The following is a 24,843-nucleotide window of genomic DNA, read 5'->3' on the forward strand; positions in this document are numbered from 1 at the left end:
AAATGAGATCCCTCGGGCACAGGCGGAGTTAGGACCAGAACTCCGGGCACCCCACGTGATCTTCTGCAGGGTGGGCGCTCCTCATCAATATGCATGGTCAAGTAGTTGGTCAAACGTCCCTACTCTCGTGGCAGGTTTTCGCCACGGCGCATGCGCCGCTTCCAGAGTACACCCGGAAGCGGTGTCAGATTCAGCCTCATTCACCCTCATGCCTTCGTGCACCCTCACACTTCACTCCTAGCCACGGTAATGCAGCTGAGACTGATGCTGCTTCCGGGTGTACTCTGGAAGCAGCGCATGCGCCGTGGCGAAAACCTGCCACGAGAGCAGGGAGAGAGGTCATGCATATTGATGAGCAGGGCAGAGCACCTGCCCGGCAGAAGATCATGTGGGGTGCCTGGAGCTCTGGTCCTAACTCCGCCCGTGTCCGAGGGACCCCAGTTACATAAAAAGAAAAACAGCGATAATGGCGCATCGGCTTGGCCATTCAGGACATTGTAAGTATAATTTTGATCAGTATCACCCACACTACAAGCCTGTATGATGGTTAGTGCAGGTGATGCTGATAACAGATTTCCTTTTAAAAGGTTTTTCCAACTATGAAACCTATTTTTAACTGTCTAATAAATACAAACAGATTGGTAGATAAACTAATTTTACCCCCTTGCTGTGGTCTTTCATGCTTTTCTTCTGCTTCTGCAAACTTGCAAACTGTCTGCTCTGTTGTCTGCAATGCTTACATTTTTGTCTAGTGTACATCCTGTAATGGACTACCTGTTCCTCCTGTACACATTCAGCCAAGTATATCTCCCTCCCTCTACACCTTCTTGACTATAACCCCACCCGCTACACCCACAATCATAGTGCAATGGAGATGGGGTTGGCTGAAATCCCAGCTAGAATACATAGCAGGAACAGAAATTCTTTTACAGAATGTACAGCAGAAAGACCACAGAAAGGTAGCAAAATAGCTCTATTTACCAATATATTTTAATTTATTAGACAGGTTAAACCCAGTTTAGACAGGTTTCCTTATCTGAAAACCCCTTTAAAGGATCACTCCAGTCAAAGCAGATTTACTGTTATCTGTCTAGTGTCGTAAATGTGGGGGTAGAAAATAAAACAGGGATTTAAAGAATACCAAAGACCCTGCACTTGGCAGACACAATGCATCTGTTTTGCTGAGAGTGTTCTTTTAATTTCATTTTATATCATTGCACAGTGCTTGTTACTTTCTTATTTACACAATATTAATTGAGAAATTATTGTTACAATAATACTAAGAATACGGGATCAATTATATTATACAAACATTGACTTTATTCTATATGACACTGTTAGCATTTTACTTGTAAAGTTTCCTATTATTTACTTCATTTGACAAAAGAAACTGCCATAAGTTTTGCACCTTTGTTTTGACTATAGAGTCTTAGCAAACCACAACTTCTATTTCATACAACTTATAAATAATAGTTTTTTATAATAATAAATCAAGTCTTCAAGTGTTTGCACATATTTCAAATATCCCATATAACTTACCTAAAAAGTTTATCAACTTTGTAAATATTCTACATTGCCCAATGTGTGGGTTTGAATTGTCCACTATAGCATTTGTGGACACATTTCTAATGGCTTCCTATAATAAAGTGGGGCCATTTGACATTTGTACAGTGCCTGGTGTAAAAAGAAGTGAAATCACTACAGCAAACTGAGTACAGACACTGAGTCAGCTATGAATACCAGAAGATTTCAGCTCTGAAAGATGTAAAATTATCAATGCAGTTCAGGAATACAATCCAGACTGTAAGTAAAAATGATACAAAGTATTTACAAAATGACTCAGTTTTATGTAAAGTTAACATTCACTTTAAGCTGTGACTTTTGTACAATAAATTATCTTTCCAACAAACTGGTGCTGTTACATCGATGATATATTTAGTTTTCAGAACTTCCTATTGTCTTTGACCTTTGTGACACTCTTTGGTTTATATAAAGTACTGCACATGTAATTTGGTCACACTTAGTAGAACCGATTCTACATACATTTTACTATTACTGGCCTTTAGGTTCACAGCGCTGTTTGTAGTATTTTGTAGCGTTACAAGTTGATGACAAAAATGATTGTCAACATACATAATGTTGACCTTACTTTGACTGCTATACTATAAATTAGCCCTTGTGTTACCAACAGAGGACATTCTACTCTATCACTGTATCCTCATGCAATAGGAAAAAGAAATATCTGCATTTTAAGGAAAGAAATATGTTTTTTAATCCAATACAATCCACATATAGTAAACCCAAGGCACAGCTGCACCATGTAGGTACATCAAGTAATGTCAAACCCTTTCAAAACCCATCTTGCAACCTTATTACAACTGTTTCCGCTTTTTCACATCTGCAGAACATAATATGGCATATATTATTTAATAATCTCAAGGAACAGATTTCTACAAGAAGCTTCTTGAGGCTGTTAATAGCCCCATCAATAAACACAAGACATCTTGTTGGATTACTTCGAAAGCTCAATAATGAAATAAATATATATTTGTATTAATAAACCCATGTGTTCATTTACTCTAGAGGTAGAGGTGCTTTATGGATACACCTGGGTACATAGTAGGTATAAAATACTCAATGAATCTCTAGATCATGTACAAAGCACATTGTGTGCAAACATGATTCATAAGAAGAAAATCACAAATGGTCTTCCCGATCATATGTTAGTCCTCCTGAACTTTCGAAACCTTCATTCTCTGGTTTCTCATGTGCTTCTTCGGTCTCAGTAACTGGAATCTATAATTTCTCCATACTTCTGAATTCCTTATGACCTGCTATGCTGATAAAAAAAGCTGCAAATGTAGGGCAGCTATTCATTTATATTGTAGCAAAAACTGTGATTACTGCCAACAACTGAGCATTTTACTGCTTAAATAATTTATCGAGCATGAACGGATCTGTTTTCTTTGCAAAAAGGTCTGAAGCATTTTGTGCAGCAGGTGCTGTCTGGAGAGAGCGCAAGTGAGACAGTTCCAATACTTTTAGCTTTGCAGGCTTTCTTTAGCCAACAATCTCTTCAAAGTTTACTAGTTGTTTAATCTGTTCCGTGTGCATTGAATGTCTACGGAGAAGCATTCTCTTGCTTTTTGACTCTTTTGGAAAAAGCGGAGCAGAGGGGACAAGGGGTTTTGCTCCCGGAAATATAACACTGGATGTTTTACTATGACAACTGATGTCTGGAATAGGTGGATGGGGGTTTATATTCAATGGTGGAAGGAAGCCTGGCCTAGTCTGGCTTATGTGATCTAACAGTAAAGCTCCAGATCCGCGCCTCTCTAGGAGGGCATGGTTCCTTCTACTTAATGCTGTGACAGATGCATTTTCTAGAGACTCTCTAGAACTGGACAGCAAGGATGGGGGAGAAAACATCTTCTTTTTTTCCAAAAGCGATTTACTGTCCTCACTTGTAGCTAGACCATGATTTCTTGTGAGTTGGGAGTCAGAGCTGTAATGGTTTGCACCTAAATTTCTTCTTTGAACTATGCTCCTTAGGCTTGAAACAGACATTGTGTGCGCCGAATCAGGGTCTTGGTCTGCAGGGAGTTCGGACTTGTTTGGTGTTCCCTCAGGGTAAAGTGTTTGTGAATGTATTTCATCATATGAGAATTTTCTTGGACCAGAGGAGTCAAGGGTTTTTAGAAGATGTGCAGTATCTTTCACGTCAATGCTCTGATGTCGAGTGAAATAACGTTTTGAATATACTAAGCCATTTATTTTAAAAGAGAGCTCTTCTTCAGGTGTTATGTCCTGTAGCTCCTCTTGAAGAGAAGACACTTTGTGTTGGTGGAGCAGGGATGGTGGAATCTTTAACCAGGGCTCGGAGTGCAGTCTCTGAAGGAGTGGCAACTTTGCTCCAATATGCATCATATGAGGCTTTTTTGTTGGAGAACCCGGCTCCGAGGAACCTTTTATGTCAGTAGATGTATCAGCCTCTTTAAAGTTAAAGAGTTCCTTTTCTGCTTCAAAAGCATTTGATATTGGTGTTGGGGAAGTCTTTAGTTCAATTTCAGATGGTGATGTACATGGAGTAGGAGAATTATGATCAATGCCTGGAGAAGGTGGGGCATTTAGATACTGCCTTGTAGTTTGTCTGCCTGATGGAGACTTATCAGTTCTTATGATTATAACTTCTTTTCCCTTGGCCTTGCAAGCATTTAGGAGAATCTTAAGAGTTTCCTTGTCCTCAGCATTGACTGCATAAACAAGGGCAGAGAATCCAGTGTGGTCCTGTAGACTGGGATCAGCACCACTCTCTAAAAGCATAGACACCACCTCTGATCCAGCATTTTCCAAGCAAGCATGCATTAAAGCTGTTTTACCAAATTTATCCTGAATATTAGGATCTGCATTGTTTTCCAGGAGATATTTAATCATTTTAACTTTGCTGACACTTTGGTGGTCAACATGTTTTGTTTTACAGGCAATCATAAGTGGGGTTTCTCCACGATCATTGCTTTCATTGATATACGCTCCACCTTCCAAAAGAAGTCGCGTGAGGCGTAGCCTACTTTGGTATACTGCTTTGATAAGAGAGTTACCTTCAGTTGTAACATCCACTCCTTCATCCATTATTAATAGTATCTTTTTGGTGTCTCCAACAACTGTAGAAAGAAGATAATAAATATAATGTTACTACACTAGATTACAACCAATAACCAATTTCTGTATATAACATATACCCATATAATATATACCCTATATGCCCATGGCACTGTGGCAGTCTTAAAGGGGTACTCCAGCATTAAGAAACGTATCCCCTATCCAGTGTCTGATTGCGGGGGGTCTGACCTCTGGGAACCCTCAAGATCTCCAGAACTGGGCCCAAAATCTCCCTGCTTAAAAACACATTCCAAACCATCACTCCATGCAGCATGGAGAGTTGGGGCCCCAGTTCTAGAGGTCCCATATTTAGACACTTATCCTTAAAGGGGTACTCCGGCGCTAAGACATCTTATCCCCTATCCAAAGGATAGGGATAAGATGCCTGATCACGGGGGTCCCGCCGCTGGGGACCCCCATGATCTTTCAGGCAGCACCCCGTTACCATCAGCCCCCGGAGCATGTTCGCTCCGGGTCTGATGACTGCCGATCACGGGGCCGGAGTATTGCGATGTCATGGCCCCACCCCCGTGTGATGTCACACTCCGCCCCCTCAATGCAAGCCTATGGGAGGGGGTGTGACAGCTGTCATCGGCAGTCATCAGACCCGGAGCGAACATGCTCCGGGGGCTGATGGTAACGGGGTGCTGCGTGAAAGATCACGGGAGTCCCCAGCTGCGGGACCCCCGCGATCAGGTTTCTTTTTATAACAAAATATCACAATATTTCCTTATCAAACCCACCAAAAACACCCAGAAACTGCTCTCCTGTTTGGGTTTTATCTTTTCTTTCTTACACTAAACTCAGAACTGAACTGAACATAAACTAGACTGAGAGCAAAGTATAGCATTAATGTACAAGCTGCCACATATAGAAGACATTCCAAGATGAATATGATATATTAGCAGCATTTCTGCCTGTTCATCCTACTTGCTGTTTTGCAAGAGCACCATCTGAGTCTGCCACCAAAAATAAATATTGTTTTCCATACACTCTAAAAAATCTGGCCCGCCAGAATGTTTCACTAAGACAAAATCTTACAAATACTGAGCCACCTGCAGTAAAACAACAGTTGTTAATGTCACGAATTACATTTTCTTTCTTGGAATTTTCTTAGTTAAATCATAAGGCAATAATTTACTGTGACTAAACTGTAATTTGTTTCCATTTACTATAGAGAAAAGGGGGCAGGGATATCATCTGATATTTCCATGAGCGTGTAGTATCCAGTCCTATTCATTAGTAATATATAAGTGAACTGCAAGTGACTACGGAGCTTGGAAAGAATTGGTGTCGGTTAGTGGAAGCACACTAAGTGTGCGAAACAGTGCTGTCCCGTACCCACCTCTGCCTCTTGTTAATGTTGCCTACTGTTCACGTACTGTAATATGCCCACTGTATTAAAGTAAAGATCACTGAATGGTGAGCACATTCTCCTTTATGCTTCTTCATGACATTATGACAATTTCTGTATGCACCACGATCTTCAGGATCAGCCAAGTTGTGACTCTAACGTTCCGTTGTGACTCTAACGTTCCTCAGCTGTGCAGGTGCCGGTTCATTCATCTCCTTACGAACTGAGCTTGGAAAGAGCCGACTTGAAACCCTTTTGAAAGGAGCTTTATAGGAGAAGTCCTATGCCAAAAAATGTATCCAGTCTCAGCAGGATGGGGGATAAGTTTCAGATCGTGGGGGTTCGACCACTGGGATCTCCAGTACGGGGCCCGGCTCTCACCGGGAGCAGCCGCCACGTCCCCTCCATTTGGCTCTATAGGAGAGCAAAGGATAGCCAAACGGCTCTCCCATAGAGAAATAAGAAGGGGTGTGGCAGCCCCTGCTTCGTGCAGAGGTCGTGACACACTGCTCCCTGCGCTTCTCCTGCGGATAAGTTTTTTGGCATGGGACTTCTCCTTTATGAGATTAGAAACAAGAGTAGGACTGGAACTAGAATTAAAACAGGTGTTTCTTAATTTCTCATTTGGCTTGCAAACAACTTTTGATGTTGTCATGCACTGTATATGGCTGGTTTCTTGGCTGTAGCAATTATGGGCATGTCCTCACTACAATCATGTAAATAAAAAGTAGAGGACTAGAGTGGTGGTCTTGGACATGGCCAGGAGCAAATCCCCATAACAAACATTTCCTGGTCCGGACAGTTCCTGACATGGACAGAGGTGGCAGCAGAGAGCACTGTGGTCAAACTGTAGAGAACAACACAACTTCCTCTGAAGGATTAAGATTTTTAACTAGAAATCATTTCTAAATCTGTTTAACTTTCTGGCACCAGTTGATTTGAAAATATTATTTTTCACTAGAGTACCCCTTTAGGGAGGTAAGTACAGGTTCTTTTTCTATTTCATCATAATCCTAAACACCAAGCATTTTTTTTTTCAATAATTCAGACAACTCTAATAATAACATTTTCAGACAGAGGTTGATCAAGCCCCTCAATTAAACCCCACCAGTTTTCTTGCCATGTTATTAAAAGTGCGAAAGTAATTAAAAAATACTCAAATTGTAGCACAAATTATGACTTTATTTTAAAACCATAAACTGGCATAAGATTTTGGGTAAATTTATTTAAAGTGCACCTGTCAACCATGGGCAGCATGAAACACGGACACTGGGCAAACCCACCAATTTCGGAGGGTTCAGCTGACTGTCGAAGGTGTATGGCAGCTTCCCGACAGAAGATGTCGGTGGAGGGAAGGGTCGGGTGTGTTGGATTTTACTGCCCGACGCTGTTGTTCTGGGAACGATAAGGTGGCACCAGCTTACCCCTCCCCATAGAGGCAACATGAACATTTTGACATGCCAAATGTTCATGTGTAGGGAGAGGTCAGAAGAGATAACTGTCAGCCGAACGAAATGGCCAACTGTTACTATGTGTATGGCCCCCTTTAGGCTGTGAAAATGACAGCCATCAGGGTGGTCCCCAGCAGCTTGATTAATATATCTCACCTTATTTACATATAGGTAACGTTCTGTTAACCCGATGACTCCAAACTGTAGCCCTCCAGATGTTGCTAGGGAAAAACTCACCGGCTTCCGTAGTCTGCACCAGGGAGCCGCACCTCATCGCCTCTGGTAAGTAACCGCTGGTCACAGCAAAGTTCCCCCATTCTGCCCGGACTACCGTGGGTGGGCAGAGTGGGGGAACCGAACTTTAACCCCCCCCTGCCCCTGATCTGCTATTGGTCGGTCACTTCTGACCGACCAATAGCAGGGATAGGAGGGGTGGCACCCCTGCCACCTTACTCCTATCCCTTTAGGGGGATTGTGGGTGTCTTAGACAGCCCCGATCCCCCTTATTTTCTGGGTCACCAGAGACCCGTATGACCCGGAATTTGCCACTATCACCGACATGGCGGGGTGGGGGGGTCGTTTTGCACGGGGTGCCTGCTGAATGATCTGGTGAGGGGAGGGGACCAGAATTCCCACGGGCATACAGGTACGCCCTGGGTCCTTAAAGAGTTACTCCACTCCCCAGCGTCCGCAAAATTCCACCCCACACCGGAACATTTAGTTGCTGGATGCTGTGTGTGGGCTTCCGTGTTCAGACCCGCCCTCTTGTGATGTCACAGCCTGCCTCATCAATGAAAGTCTATGGGAAGGGGGCGCAACTCCCATAGACTTACATTGACGTGACATCACATGACGTGGCCTGACACAACAAGGGGGCGGGTGTGAACACGGAAGCCCACACACAGCGTTCAGGAACTCAATGTTCCAGACGCTGGGGAGCGGAGTAACCCTTTAAGTACCAGGGAACCAGGGCGTACCTGTGCGTCCTATGTCCTTAAGTGGTTAAATGGGCTGTCCAAATAAATAAATACAATTTAAAGGCCCTTAAATGAATTTATAATAACAAACGGTAACTTACATCGCCCTCTATTAACGTGCAGATCCCTCTTCTGCCTCCAGTGTTACTTCAGCAGCGGATGTCATGTATCTGCCGCAGCCAATCAGCGGCCCTGATGCTTTGTATTCATGATGCCAGGAATATGGAGTAAGACTGACCTGAGACAGAAAAGGGGATCCTAACTAGAATGACCTTTGGAAGGTATTAACCACGTACATACGTACTGACTTATTGTCATATACAGAGTCTATTTCTCTTACCATTTGTTCCACACCTCTTTCATTCATGCAGGGCTGATGTCTTTTAAGATCCATTTATTTTACACGATTCTGCTACAGATGTCCCAAACATTAATAAGTCCTCAGACCACACAGGTAGCCATTGCTATTTCTATCTCACATCAAACAGGTTTTAGCAGCAGGAGATACTATTATAAGTACAGAGCCAAGTAAAGGTCCCTTTCCCTTAAGTTCCAGCGCACATTCCTTTTCTGTCGCTGCCCTGGCAGAGATATCTTTTAGCGGGAGAATTCATTAACGTTTAACCTTCTCTGGCAATGTTCTACATTTCAGCAAATTCCACTTTCTTGTATCATGTGAATCGGTTTTACTGGAAGGAGAACGTGGATAAGATATTTATAGCTATTTTACAAAGGAGGAAAAATTTTATAGCACCCACCATTCACAAAGAACATTATAACACAATTCTAACTAGTTCATTTACACACAGAGAACTACTGGTAAAATACTTTTATTTCAAAACCTATAAGAAAGACATAAAGGAGAATTGTTGTTATAATGTATTAGTTTTATCAGATCACATGGAGCCAAACATCATTAACTGCTGGCAGCCATTGCCGGGCACACGGATGGGTCAGCTAATGAATAGCACAGTAAGATCTGTGCTAGGGATAGTACGCAATGAAAAACATTACTAGAAGAGAAGACTAAAGGGTTATCCTATTGATGGCTTGGATGGTATGGATATGACATGAAAGGGCGGGGGGGAGGGGAATTTTTGGCAATTTCATAAACAAAGTGCAGCTAGGATAGACTCTTGTGGTCCATTGCCAACAGCCAAAGCCAGAATTGGATCAATCAGGAAGTCCTTCCTTTATATTTCACATTCCTTTAACCTGTTGGAGACCAAGGGGGTACCTGTACGCCCTGGTCCTGCTCCTCTGCTATGACGCGGGGTCATGGGCTGACCCCGCGTCATAGCCGGGTGGTCCTGGCGGCTATTAGCCTCCCGTGTCTAATGCCAGACATCACAGATCGCGGTGATACCCGGCATTAACCCCTTAGACGCAGCGATCGAAATTGATCGCCGCGTCTAAAGTGAAAGCAAATGGTTCCTGGCAGCTCAGTCGGGCTGTTCGGGATCGCGGCATCCCGAACAGCTGAGAGGATGGGCAGAGGTTCCCCCTACCCATACCTCTCTGTCCGATCGGCAATCTGCTGCTCCATGCCGCTCAGCAGGCTGGAGCAGCAGAGCACTGATAACACTGATGAATGCTATGCTATGGCACAGAAGAGTGTATGTAATCAGAACATTGTATGTAATAGTTCCCTATGGGGACTAAAAAATTTGGTAAAATAAGTTAAAAAAAAAGTTAATAAATGTGATTTGACCCCTTCCCTAATAAAAGTTAGAATCACCCCCCTTTTCCCTTAATTTTTTTTTATAAATATGTAAACAAAACTAAACATAAATATATGTGGTATCGCCGTGTGCGTAAATGTCCAAACTATAAAAATATAACTTTAATTAAACTGCACGGTCAATGGCGTATATGTAAAAAAAATTCCAAAGTCCAAAATTGCGTATTTTGGGTCATTTTGTATACCCTAAAAAAGTGATAAAGTCCCATCAAAACAAAAATGGTACCAATAAAATCTTTAGATCATAGCGCAAAAAAATGAGCCCTCATACATCCCCATATGCGGAAGAATAAAAAAGAAATAGGGGTCAGAATATGACAATTTTAAACATACTAATTTTGGTGCATGTAGTAAATTTTTTAAAGTAGTAAAATAAAATAAAACCTATATAAATTAGGTATCTTTGTGACTGTATGGACCTACAGAATAAAGATAAGGCATCATTTTTACTGAAAAGTGCACTGCGTAGAATAATGGAGTGTTTTATTTTTTTTTCAATTTTGCCCCACAAATATTAATTTTTTGTTTCGTTGTAGATTTTGTGGTGAAATGATTGATGTTATTACAAAGTAAAATCGGTGGTGAAAAAAAAAAAAAGCCCCCCTATGGGTCTGTAGGTAAAAAATTTAAAGCGTTATGATTTTTGGAAGGTGAGGTGGAAAAAACAAAAGTGCAAAACTGAAAAAAAGGCCCGGTCCTTAAGGGGTTATATCTACCTGCTTTGGCTCAAAAAATGCAGTCGCAAATCTCAAAAGAACCTGGCAAGTGGGTGCGTTCACACGCTATTTGTTTTTGTGGGTTTTCCGCTGCATATTTGAAAGTGGGCGGGCTCTTCTCGGCTGTCCGTAGCAGAATTTCCGTGGTGGAATTTATGCTGCGGAAAATCCGCCGCAGTCCCTACTGACTTCAATGGGGCTTGCGGCGGATTTTCCACAGCGTTTAGCAGGGATTTAGCATTTTTTAGATTTAGCATTTAGCAGCGTTTAGCATTTAGCAGGGATTTTTTGCTAAATTTTGCATGGATTGCTTGCTGAGAGCCTATTAGAAGGTATGAAAAAAAAACAACAACATAAAACACCAGAAAAATGCTTCCAACTATGCTACACGCTACAAATTATAGGTGGTATTTTTTAAAGCTATCACCTAGCCTCGCACCTCAGCAGTCAACTTCCAGGAAGTGGCCGACACTGTGATTTACATTTCTTTCTGCTTGACGGGGGAGGGTGCTATCACTGGGGCTATACTACTCCAACCACTGCGTGCAGGCAAAACCATACCCAGATGCAGTATCTTATAGTCACATATTATGTGTGGTTTTTCTATACATTTTGCTTTAACCCCTTAAGGGCCAAGCGTTTTTTCCGTTTTTGCACTTTCCTTTTTTCCTCCTTACCTTTTAAAAATCATAACCCTTTCAATTTTGCACCTGAAATTCCGTATTAATGCTTATTTTTTGAGCCACCAATTCTACTTTGTAATGACAGTCATTTTACCCAAAAATCTACGGCGAAATGGAAAAAAAATAATTGTGCCACAAAATTGAAGAAAAAACACCATTTTGTTAATTTTGGGGGCTTCCGTTTCTACGCAGTACATTTTTCGGTAAAAATTACACCTTATATTTATTCTGTAGGTCCATATAATTAAAATGATACCCTACTTATATAGGTTTGATTTTGTCGTACTTCTGGAAAAAATCTAAACTACAGGAAAATTTATACGTTTAAAATTGTAATTTTCTGACCCCTATAACTTTTTTTATTTTTCCGTGTATGGGGCGGTATGAGGGCTAATTTTTTGCGCCGTGATCTGATGTTTTTAGCAGTACCATTTTTGTATTGATCTGACTTTTTGATCGCTTTTTATTCATTTTTTCATGATATCAAAAGTGACCAAAAATACGCTATTTTGGACTTTGGAATTTTTGGGCGCATACGCCATTGACTGTGCAGTTTAATTAACAATATATTTTTAAAATTCGTACATTTCTGCATGCGGCGATATTACATATGTTTATTTTTATTTACACAGTTTTTTTTTTTAAATGGGAAAAGGGGGGGGGGGAGCGATTCAAACTTTTATTAGGGAAGGGGTTAAATGATCTTTTATTAACTTTTTTTTTTTTTTGCAATGTTATAACTCCCATTGGGGGTTATAACACTGCACACACTGATCTTTTGCATTGATCTTTGTTATCCCATACAATAACATTGATCGATGATTCTGCCACTTGACTGCTCATGCCTGGATCTCAGGCACTGAGCAGTAATTCGGCGATGGGACACCAGGAGGAAGGTAGGAGCCCTCCATGTGTCCTACAGCTGTTCGCGATGCCGCGATTTCCCCACAGCGGTCCTGAACAGCCCACTGAGCTAGCTGGGAGTAGCTTAGTTTCACTTTAGATGTGGCAATCAACTTTGAACGCCGCGTCTAAAGGGTTAATAGCGCACAGCACCGCGATCAGTGCCGCGCGCTATTAGCCACGGGTCCAGGCCATTGCAGGGCGTGGCCCCGCGTTATAGAAAGGTAGCGGACTCAGAGCGTACTGGTATGCCCTGCATCCTTAAGGAGGCATTCACATGTACAGGATCCTGTGCAGATTTGATGCACAGGATTTGTAACTGCAGATGAGAAGATGTACTCAGTCATTTAGTTTACATTGAAATCGGCAGCAGCAAATCCTGCGCATCAAATCCTGCACATGAAATCTGCGCAGGATACTGTACATGTGAACACACTATAAGGGGTTAAACAGCTTTTGCCAATTAGTTCTTGGAGAAGTGAGGTTCATATGCTTTTTTTCTCTCTGCACTGTTAATGTTTACTAATGTGCACTCATGAACAGTACAACTGTGTTTGATAAATCCCCAACTGTTGCAAAAACCTAACCATGCCAAACCAGTTGTTTTCTTAAATAGGCACTGTCAGATATAAAAACTTTTTATATGTTGATATGGTGTACATTAGTTTTTCTAATATTCTTGTTTGAAAAAAAAATTAATATTTTATTAAAGAAAACTGCCTTTGAAAATCACTCCACTAAGGGTCTCTATACCTCCTGGGACACTGATTAGTCCCACAGAAGCATCAGCTTATCCAAGGGTCATGGACACAAGATGGCTGATGGACAAGGCTGCAGGTGGAACACAACACTGCTGTAGAAAAGAGTTATCCAAAAACTGAATCTCCAAAACTACAAGTCCCAGCATTACAGGACTGCCTAAGGATGACACACATGAATGATATGCTGTAGGAACATATAGAAAGGGTATGCATAAAAAACTACTTTACATTTAGCACAAAACATTTGCACTAATTTAGGAAGATCGAAGTTATACAAAAGAGTACAAAAGAGTACAGGCAATCTCCAATAATCATTGTGTGTGTGTCTATAGCATAAAACCAGAAAGAAAAGGGTTACAGAGCAGGGCTGCCAGGCTTGCTTCCAAGACCAGTGAGTCAGCGGAGTGAGGTAGAAAGCCGAGTCATGCAGAGTGAAGGCAAGAGAAGGACACGCCCCCTCCCTCTGAGATGAAAAAGACAGTGAGCAGGTTTACTATGTTATTTTTTTGCAAAATATGGGTGTTAGAGACATAAAAATGACATGTACATGATCAGGATTAGGTACTGAGCAACATATCCAATTTTTTTTTTTTTTTGTGGGATCTGACAGGTACACTTTAAATTAGTCTAAATGCATTAAAGATTTCAATCACTTTCTCATGCAATCTATCTATCCTAATAGTTAAACTAAAATCATGGAATATCTTTTTGTATATTACTGTTGTAAGTCCTTTTTCTTTATGAAGAAAATAAAATAAAAAAAATAAAAAATAAAATCATACCAAATTTTTTTTTTCAATAAAATATTCCCTAATTGGTACATTTAGCATCAGTAGACAAATCTTCCATCTGGACTGCAAGTCAACAGAAAGTAGCTTCATCTGCCTTTTTGGGTTATTTGCCTAAAAGCCAGTATGTGTCTGCTCATTCATTAGCATTAATTAATCTGCTGAAATGTTTCTAAAATACTGTGAGAAAACCTTGTTAGTTTATAGTTTTTCCTTAACAACAATATTAGAAAACAATGAACTCTCAAGCTGGAGATGAATATACATTACTATTTCAACATTTCATCATTAGCCTCAATATCAGAAAGTGATTTAGTGCACCATTAGAGTAGAAATTACAATGTCTAAGTGTATCTTCACACAACGGGGAACAGTGAAAAAACACATGCATACTTTGATGTGTATTTTTCTTTAGAAAATTGTCAAAATATACATGTACTTTCCAGGCGTTTTGGGGTTTGCATGTGTTTTTGACACATATTTGAAGGATTGTTTTTAAACAAAAAGTTTTAATATGTTGTTCATAATCGTTAATGAAGAGATATTGTAATATATCTTCATTAAAAAATATTAATATTTATACCAGTTATTTCATTTTATACTTTTGGCCACTAGGGGTCTCTCTTCTATGCCTGGTCTGCAGGCAGCTTCCTTTGCTTTTCATGGTAAGTGTACAGCTTTTAGGACTAATACTGAAAGGGCTCTTGTCCTTCCACAGGAATTTCAGTACTCTCAGCTCAGGACTCGCTCCCAGCCTGGAGCAGCACTGTGAGCTACAAGCCTGTACATGCCTCTCATATAAGTGGCCAGTCACCTCCCCCTCCCCCCTGCTCTGTGTTCTCCCTGCCCCTCACCACACGTTATCTTATACATTGTATTATCTCACTGCACTCCCTGCTCTGTGCCCCCCCCCCCTGACATTCATCTTAATTACTGCCTCTGTAATTGCTCCCACAACCCCTGGTTCTCAACATTGACTTTTTAGTGCAGAGAGACACATGAGAGAGAGAGAGACAGAGGCTGCCGTCCCTCCCCTGTACTTAGTCTGTATGCACACTGCAGAGCAGTGTTTCCCAACCAGGGTGCCTCCAGCTGTTGCAAAACTACAACTCCCAGCATGCCCCGACAGCTGTTGGCTGTCTGGGCATGCTGGGAGTTGTAGTTTTGCAACAGCTGGAGGTACCCTGGTTGGGAAATACTGCTGCAGAGGGAGAGCAGCATACAGGAAGACTGGCAGAAGCAGAGTCCCGGCCAGGCTTCATGTGACATCATTGCGGTATGGGTTAAAATTCATATCGTGCAGCACAAAAATTTCGGTATTCGGTATGAACCGGTATACTGCCCAGCCCTAGTTCAGACCCTGACCGATTGCTAGATAGAGCCGGGGGAAGTGCGGCTCTGTTCCACGCGACCTAGACAGTTTCATAATGCAAGTGCTTCGCTCCCCGCTTGTTTTAGTTGTGGTAGCGGATGAGAGGATACTGTCTTGTGGGGTGTAGGGTAGTTAGGGTGTTGCTATTCAGGATAGTTAAGGGCGCTGTTAACCCTTGTCACTCGTGACGCCAGGGTGAGGGTTAAATGCTGTGTTTCTTGATAGGCCTATTGCCACCCTTCCCAAGAGCAATAGGTGATGCAGAAATAAAGTATTGTCCACAACCGCTGTTAACTGAAAACTTGCAGGAACTTTTACTGAGGAATTTCTGTGCATGCAGCAATAGTAACAGTCCAGAATACAAAGTCTCTTTACATAAAGCTTGAGCAGCGATTGACAGTCGGTTGGGATCAGAAGGATTGTATTGCAGAGATCCGCTGGATTTTATGGAATAATTAGGTCCAGTGATCTTGCGATGAGTAGCAGGGAATTGCTTATTTTATTCGCTATGTTAGAGGCCTAGGCCGCAAGGCTTTGGCCTAGTAAATTGTCTTGTAAGCTGCGGAGGTCCTACCTCTTCCAGAATCAGTAACCCAAGAGAGGGACCAAGATGGCGCGGGTCCCTTATATGGGCAGGGGCCGGCCGTTTTGGATTGGTCCGTAACGACTGTCACTCACCGTTACAGTGCATTGTGGGTGCATACGTCACGGGAACCTCCAAAGGTCATGTAGCAAAACCATAGAGTTTCAACCTGATCACGTGACCCGAAGATCCTGCTACGCTCTGAACAGGTAGATAACTAAATATATACTTATCTATACTTATATTAATATTTATATTAAATAGAACTGCTATATAGTCATCGACTAAGTGTGAGGCGACAAGGGGAAAACTACAAAAGAGGGACACCGACGTCCTAGGGACTCTGACTATGGGGACCTCTATACAGATAACGTATAAAATACGGTACCGGGACACCACATAGTGATTGGTTGGGGTCTGGACACTCAGATCCCGACAAATAAAAAAATGTTGTCAAAAGTTTATTAAAGCGACAGGTACACTCTAAGGCTAATGGTTTATCAATGATAACATAAAATGGTACAATTGACACAAATATAAAGAAGGGGGTTATTTTGGTCTTTTGGGATGAGTTTAATATTAGTATGAATGTACCATGATGTCCATTATGTATTCTGAAAGATTTGATAGATGGTCAAATAGATTTAGTGGGGTTCACACATTGTATTTTGGTTAGTATTTATAGCCCAAACCAGGAGTGGGCCTAAAACACAGAAAAGGGTACAGATCATTCCATTTTGGTTTATCTGTTTCTCTTTCAGTCCTGATTTTAACTTTAAATACTGACAAAATATTGACCATCTTATCTGCAAATACTTTCTCAATTTGATAAATTTTTAAAGAAAAGTTGAGGTCATTTTTATGATCGCAGACAGTGTTTTGTTATCCTCAGTGCTTCCTACTATCACAGTAGTCTTCCTGAAATTCTCAGAACTCATTAAAAAACTCTGAACAGCATTGAAAAGAAGCAAAAATAAATTCCTTCTTGTGATGGAAAAATATCTTTTGGATGAAGATAGAATTCACATTGGATAAAGGACAATGAAGTAAGTAATTTCATGATCAATTATTCTTTATTAGGAAAGATCCAGCAACATTCCTCCATATGCTTTACCCAAGAACGACTCATTTGTATTCCACAGGTACAAATAAATTCCCAGCTTAGACTCCCAAGTGGAGTTGTAAATTAGATATTAGAAAATAAGGCCACAAATCATAGCACGATATGTTTTATAATTTGTTCTCGGTGTTAATATCCTTCAAACACAACAGGGAGAAATAAAACGTTAGACATAAAGTAATACTGTAGATGGACAATACACGCGTTTTTATCTACAAACTGAACACAAAGACAACCTGAGTAAACAGGAATCAAACAGCAGGAAGTTCCCGGGGAATGATTCTGCCTGCTGGGTACTACGTCCTCTGCAGGGGAAATGTATCATTGCATCAGGGCCATTTAGATGAATGTTTGTCTATGTACTGGAATACAGGGAGCGGCTAAAGTCTGCCAGAGAGAAAGCCTTTGCCTGGCAGCTGCAATTTTTTTTTTTTACAATGTATAAGTACATGGCAACAGTCTCTCCGATGTGTGTGACAAACGGGTGGAAATCTGTATTTCTCTTCCCTACTGCACTTTATGATACGGTACTGTATGATATTTCTGTATTTCTGCAGCCAAAGAAAAAGTTTCTCTATAAAAAGTTAATGTAATACTACTACTACTACTATAGATGGCATGTGGAGCAGAGAAGGGGGTTATTTACGCACGGGCTTTGCAAGGAAAAATATCAAATGCATCACAGCAAGGAGTAGTTACATCACAAAAGCAGCCCTGGTGTAAGCAGTGGATTGCTGCCACTGCTACTGCTGATGACAAGTTAAAGGAAGAGCAGAGAGGGCATCTCATGAAGGAGGCACACAAGTATTTAAACAAGTGACATCATCCCAGAATGAAAAGCATCTGTCACAAATCTCTCCACAACAATGCTACACAGAAAGAGTGTAAAACTCTGTCTTATAATACATAGCAGGGTACGTGGCGCACGGTCAGCGGGTCTGGGTCGACATAGCTCTGCCATGCCTACTTGCATGACGTCGCGCATCCAGTGTCTCAAACAAGCTAACCAGGTAACAAGGTCACAGCTTGACTGCGCGTGCGCCAGAAACAACAGCAAAGGCACATGCACAAACTGCACAGACACCGCTGCTGCCGGAAAGGGATGTACAGATTGTCAGACAAATCACTGTGATGTCATGCACATAGATGTGGCGGTGCGGCGCAAACCCGGACCTGAGTCCCATCACATGGAGGTAAGTTGTTTGATAAGGAGTCACATCACATGGAGGTAAGTTGTTTGATAAGGAGTCACATCACATGGAGGTAAGTTGTCTGAAACAACTGCACAAAATACCTGTTATCCAAAGCCACTATCATTAAAGAGTAGCTATCACTAAACTAAATTTCCCTATTCCCCCTCCCCATCTGTCCCTGACACTAACTACATCTATCCCTGTCTTTATTTCTGCCCAAATCCCCATGAAATTACCTTATCTAGAACGGCTGGAGGAGCTCAGAGTTGACCTCTCTGGCGAGGACAGGAAGTGGGCGGTCCCGGCAGGCACAACGTCATCTGAAGCCTGGCCGGGGATTGCTTCCGCCCGTCTTCTCTCTCTTTCGCGCGCTGCAATGAATGAGGAGAGGGAGATGCAGGGTGGGCAGGAATATTTAAATTTCACGTGCCGCACGCGAACGAGCGCTGTACTTACTCTCTGCCTGTATAGGAAACAGGCAGAGCACGAGCACAGCGCTCGTGCACGCGCGGCGCGCGAAATTTAAATATCCCTGCCCACCCTGCATCTCCCTCTCATCATTCATGTGAACGCGCGTTTCGGACCACGCTGGGCCACGCTGCCTGGCCAGCGTTGGTCCAAACGTGCTGAACATGAGGGGAGGAAAAGTAATCCTGAGCCATATAGGGTGACACCTAGTGGCCAGGATTACAAACGTAAAAAAAACATATAAAACATGATTTTTTTTAAAATAAAATATATTAGAAACATTTTTTTTACATAATCTTTTTAATAAATTTTTTTTTTTTTTTTTATGAGAGTACCCATTTAATAGAGATGAGTGAAGTTACAGTAATTCGATTTGTCACAAACGTTTCTGCTCGCCAGTTGCTGACTTTATCCTGCATAAATGAGTTCAGCTTTCAGGTGCTCCGGTGGGCTGGAAAAGGTGGATACAGTCCTAGGGGAGAGTCTCCAGCCCATCGGAGCACCTTAAAGCTGAACTCATTTATGCAGGCTAAAGTCAGCAAACGCCGAGCTGAGAAGTTCATGACGAATCGAATCACTGTAACTTCGCTCATCTCTAATCATTAACAAAAAAATATATTATCAGACTAAAACCTAATCAGGAGCAGCTGCCATCCTCCCGCCACTTAATATACTGACTCTCTTGCTTCTCTCCTGAGATACGATCACAATGGAGATATTGGGGGAGGAAGAGTGGTGCAGTTGCCCACAGCAACCTATTAGATAGCTTTTTTCATTTTTAACAAGGCTTATGAAATATGAAAGCAGCAATCTGATTGGTTTCAGTCTCATTGCAGTCCTCTGCAGTGTCAGAGCTGTTGTTCTTCCCCTCATCTCGGCTCCTGCCAAAACAAAATACCTGGGCTGAATGGGTGAAGTGCTGGAACCAAGGCAAAATGAAAAGAAAAAAAAAAGTGAGGGGACAAAATGAACATAGAACACAAGTTTAGGAAAAAGACATGGCCGCACATCCATGTTATACACTGGTCTACTGCTTCTCTGCACCATTACAAACAGTAACATCAGGTAGTCAGTATATTTTTTGATCACAGTGTACAAGCCTGGCCGCCACGTTACGGTCACCTGATTCCAGTCTGGGTCTGGTAGCGGTGACGCTGGGAGTTTCTGTAATTGTACAATAGATCAATGTATCGGCCATGTTGGTGATGTCCAGCCATGTCTCTTTTCTGTATATTTGTCTTATGTGTTGACGATGCATCCAGGGCAGAAGGAGGAGGACTCTTCACGCTTGCCCTGCTCCTCATGCCTGCCCGCCCTCATGATATGCATATGCCCACATCCTGCTAGGTGGTGGTGGAGGAGTTAGGGGGAGGGGGTTGAGTGTTGGGATTTCGGCAGTTGGGATGGTGTATGGGACTTTATGCTGTGAATGCAGGGGGGCGGGCCTTAAAAAATGGTGGATAACCGCTTTAACGCCTTGGTTCCAATCAATTGGTTGACTAAAGATGGGCCTGGCCCTTTAATCATTACAGTTTAGGTTTGGGATGCTGGGTATGCTGGGTCCCGCCTCCATTGCACAAAGGATGATATTTACATATTAGCAATGGAGGCTGATACACGTTATATCTCTGGAACGCCGCTGCTGATCACGGTAAGTTATGTATCATTTTAATCCAGATAACCCCCACTATAACCCTGTTTATTGGGTTAAGTGCGGGTAAATCAGCTTTCAGTCTCCCTTTAGGAACTACAAGGCCGGTGACCTTTATCACAACAACATTGCATACTGCAAATGTCTCCGGTGTCACCGGAAAATGCATTGTTTCATGTGGAAGTGGTTCCAGGATTCTTATCTATCGTATGATTATAGCAATTATATAGTTGTCAGTAGTTTAAACTAATTTCAAAGGACAGTAAGCTGCTGAGCCAGCACACCTAAGGCAATGATCTGCAGTACTGTATCAAAGGAACCCCTGGCCTTATTTCTTCATCATAAGACGGTTTCTGAAGTATTTATAGAATAGACTTTGCGCTTTTTTACTAGTTCTGGAAAAAAAGAAGAACTTTTAACAACCCGGGGAATATGCATTAATGGGAAAAAGGGTAAAATGTAGCATGTAGTAAATAGGCCATTATTAAAGGGGTATTGCAGGATTTTATTTGACTATGCTATAGGGGCTATAAAGTTAGTGTAGTTCATAATGTAAATGTCTGTACTTGTGTTTGATGGCTGGTTTCGCAATTCTTATGTAATCTTTCTCCCAATGTTTATTTTTAGCAGCATACAAAATGTGAGTCGTCTCAGGTTTTCCCAGGTTGCAGTGCAGCCCGTGATATTACATCACTAATCGGTTGTTTAAAGTGAGTCTGTTTTCTTCAATGGGTGAAGCGACCAATGCTTGGGATGGAGATCATTCTTCACAGGGCTGCAGGGAATTGTCCCAGGTGTGCTTCAATGAGTGGGGTGGCTGATGTGTGGGAGGAAAAAAAGTGACCTGACACTTACAAACAAGGAATCCTGGGACTTGTAGTTGGAAGGAAAGAACTACAACAGGAAATTTCACATTCAATTTCCATTTCCCAAAAAGAAAGCAGCAGGGTTATGGTGGACTGACAACATAGCCATTCCGCCCCAAGATCCTTACTTAGCATGTCATTACAGTCTGGCAGGTACAAACTAAAATCACCTTATGGTGAATAACCCGTTAAGAAAGCAGGAGCATTTACAAGCATACTTTTATAAGAATAGGCCACATTGTCACCATTGAGAAAACTCATGTTCCATGTAAAGGTAAATTAACAAGTGGCATAGGTTATAGTGACTGTCTAAGAAATTCATACCTGCTGGGGAAACTACCTCATTCAGGTCAATGGAACCTATTTGTAGTTGCAAAAAATATATCTGAATATATCTTGTGGCAGAGTTTTCTAAATGGTGTGCATCCAGCTATTGCAAAACTACAATTCCCAGCATGCCCAGACAGCCAAAGGCTGTCCGGGAATGCTGGGGGTTGTAGTTTTGCAACGGCTGTAGGCACACCATTTGGAAAACACTGTCCTATGGCATCTTCATAATGCTACTTCAGCACACATTTTCTTTAAAAAAAATAAACACTCTGAAGCTGGAGGACCTCTTGTCTATTCTTACAATATCCATGACATGATATAGCCTAAATGCAAAAAATGACGGGAAAAAAAATCCAGATGAGCTCACTGGGGGGTTTAGGTTACATGCTCCTCACAGAAATCTATGGAAAGAAAAGGGGGAGGGGTAAGCCGCAAAGAGAATCACATATAGGCTACAGATGCTTGTAGTAAGTGTTAATTTTCAGCCTTGTGTATACAATAATCAGCACTCCTCTATGTCCTCCATGCTGCTGCTGCTTCTGAAGGTAAGTACAGAGACAAAGCTTGATGTCATCCATGCTGCTGCTTCTAAAGGTAAGAACAGAGACACAGGGGGGCAAGATCTCCCCTGCTGTGTGTTTTCAGCATTTGGAAGCCATCATAAAAGAGAGGCGCCTCACCCCACTAACTCATGGATCACTGAAAGTTAGAGATGGAACCTACAGAGGGAAAACTGGATGAACATGACATATACAAGTTATATAATGGTCATAAATAGTGGCTTATTCTAAAAAAAAAAAAAAAAGATCACCTGAAAATGCAAGTGCACTTTAAATAAAATGTTTCATGAGAATCCAAAGATTTTTTTTCTGGTAAATACTGCTTTTAAGTCCTGCGTTCCTGTTACCATGGTTTCAGGATACATTCTTGTAATATAATGTATATAATATATATTTGCAAAATGTACACAATATATATGCACAATGAGAAAAGGAGATGGAGGAAATGACTATTTTCTCCCATAATGAGAAGTTTTATAGTATGTGTTTGTTGTGCAGTCCCCAGTACCAGGAGATGATTAAAGGGCTATTTCATGTTAAATGAGTTGATAGGAGACAAGTTTCAGATCATGGGGGTCTGACCACTGGGCCCCCTCGCAATCTGGAGAACAGGGATCTGAATGTTTGTTCTGCAGGTACTGTTGAGCAGTGCATTCGGGCTGCAGCTCCATTTGTTGTCTATGGTTCTGAGAAGATAGCCAAGCACTGTACTCAGCTATCTATTGTGGATAGGGGAGAAGTCATTTAACTTGGAATACCTCTTTAACACCTGACTATCCAAAGCTTCTTGGAGCCAAAAAGAAGATTCATTATAAGAAGAAAATATATATTAAAGGGGTACTCCGCCCCTAGACATCTTATCCCCTATCCAAAGGATAGGGGATAAGATGTCAGATCGCTGCGGTCCCGCTGATGGGATCTGGGATCCCCGCTTCGGCACTGCGCTATCATTACAGCACAGAGCGAGTTCGCTCTGCACGTAACGACGGGCAGTACAGGGGCCAGAGCATCATTACGTCACGGCTCCGCCCCTCGTGACGTCACAGCCCGCCCCTTTCAATACAAGTCTATGGGAGGGGGCGTGGCGGCCGTTAAGCCCCCTGCCATAGACTTGCATTAAGGGGACGGGCCGTGATGTCACGAGGGGCGGAGCCATGACGTCACGCTGCTCCGTCCCCTGTATCGCCCATCATTACGCACAGAGCGAACTCGCTCTGTGCTGTAATGATAGCGCGGTGCCGCAGCGGGGATCCCGGGGCTCCCCAGCAGCGGGACCGCGGCGATCTGACATCTTATCCCGTATCCTTTGGATAGGGAATAAGATGTCTAGGGGCGGAGTACCCCTTTAAGTAAAAATTATATATTAATAAACACATTCACATTCAACAATGACTATATATTTATATAAGTGGAGGAATATAAGTTAGACTTAACTGTAATTGTCTTATACATTAGGTATAAGAAGGGGCAGCATGTTGACGTGCCATGCTGTGCCTGCCAGGTATTCAGATCAGAGGCATGAATGGCACAGGAACAATAATGGGAATAACCTTTCAAAGGCCGGTGATAATATATGTTGGACATAGATGTCCTTCGATACATTCACACTAATGGGGTCCAAAATGTGTCTGGTAACCTTATATAATAGCCACAAAATTAAAATGGACGTCATTGATTCTTCTCTCTCTATTGTGGCTTTTTAGATAGATTTTAAAGCAAAGAGATTGCGGATACAATACATGATTATACATCAATGCTGCTTTCATTTTGACAGCAAATCTTGATATAGTTATAGTCATCGTCTTTTGACTAAAACAACATTCAGTTTAAGGGTACGTTCACACTACGTAATTCCTGCAGAATTATGCGCAGTGAACTTTAACATCAGTGTGAATGGGTATCCGCAAGACCCTTTCACACTGAGCAATTACAGCGGCGGGCAATTCAGCCGCTGAAATTGTTCCGCTCAAAGAAAGAACATGTTCATTCTTTGAGCGGAATTTCGCGAGCACTGCATAGCCGTCAATGGTGATGGCGCAGTGCCGCACGGTCCTACTGCTCCCGCCGGCTGCCAGGCTGAATCTCCGCTGGCTGAATTCCGCGAGGGGAGATTCAGCGTGCATTGCTCAGTGTGAACGCACCCTTAGCCATATTTTAGTCATCTGAATTGTTTTAGTTTTAGTCTACTGTCGACCAAATCTACCGTAGACTTAGTTGAATAAAATCTAGTAGATTTAGTTAAAGTGAGCACATTAATATGAGAAGTAATTGTCTGTTTGGCCTTAAAGAAGTACTCCGCCCCAGACATATTTTCCCCTATCCAAAGGATAGGGGTTAAGAAGTCTGATTGCGGGGGTCCCGCTGCTGGGAACCCCTGCGATCTCGGCTGCAGCACCCTAGACATCCAATGCACGGAGTGAACTTCGCTCCGTGCCGAATGACTGGCAATGCGGGGCAGAGGCTTGTGACGTCATGGTCACTCCACGCTCGTTATGTCTGGGCCATGCCCCCATGCAATTTTGTGGTCTCGCCCCCTCCTATAGACTTGCATTGAGGGGCGTGGCCGTGACATCACTAGCCTCCGGCGCTGCACCTGACACTCTAAACGAACGCCGGGTGCAGCAGAGAGATCACGGGGGTCCCCAGCGGCAGGACCCCCACGATCAG

At 42.3% G+C, this 24,843-nt stretch overlaps 1 protein-coding gene across 4 annotated transcripts in view; it reads right to left on the reverse strand.

The window, feature by feature from the left end:
* Positions 1-488: 488 nt before the first annotated feature.
* Positions 489-24,843, reverse strand: part of ANKRD34B (ankyrin repeat domain 34B) — a 39,099-nt gene continuing 14,744 nt past the window's right edge. For 2 of the 4 annotated variants that reach the window (XM_056539320.1, XM_056539329.1), the window contains exons 2-3: positions 8,543-8,679; positions 489-4,661 (exon numbers count right to left, since the gene is read on the reverse strand). In XM_056539320.1, coding sequence (XP_056395295.1) covers positions 3,061-4,629 — 1,569 coding nt within the window. In that variant the 5' untranslated portion in view covers positions 4,630-4,661; positions 8,543-8,679 and the 3' untranslated portion in view covers positions 489-3,060. Of the gene's footprint in view, positions 4,662-8,542; positions 8,680-8,781; positions 8,801-24,843 lie in introns of those variants that run through there. The other 2 variants (XM_056539334.1, XM_056539310.1) reach the window with 2 other exon arrangements.

Source organism: Hyla sarda, chromosome 1, assembly GCF_029499605.1.
Source record: "Hyla sarda isolate aHylSar1 chromosome 1, aHylSar1.hap1, whole genome shotgun sequence".
NCBI lineage: Eukaryota > Metazoa > Chordata > Amphibia > Anura > Hylidae > Hyla > Hyla sarda.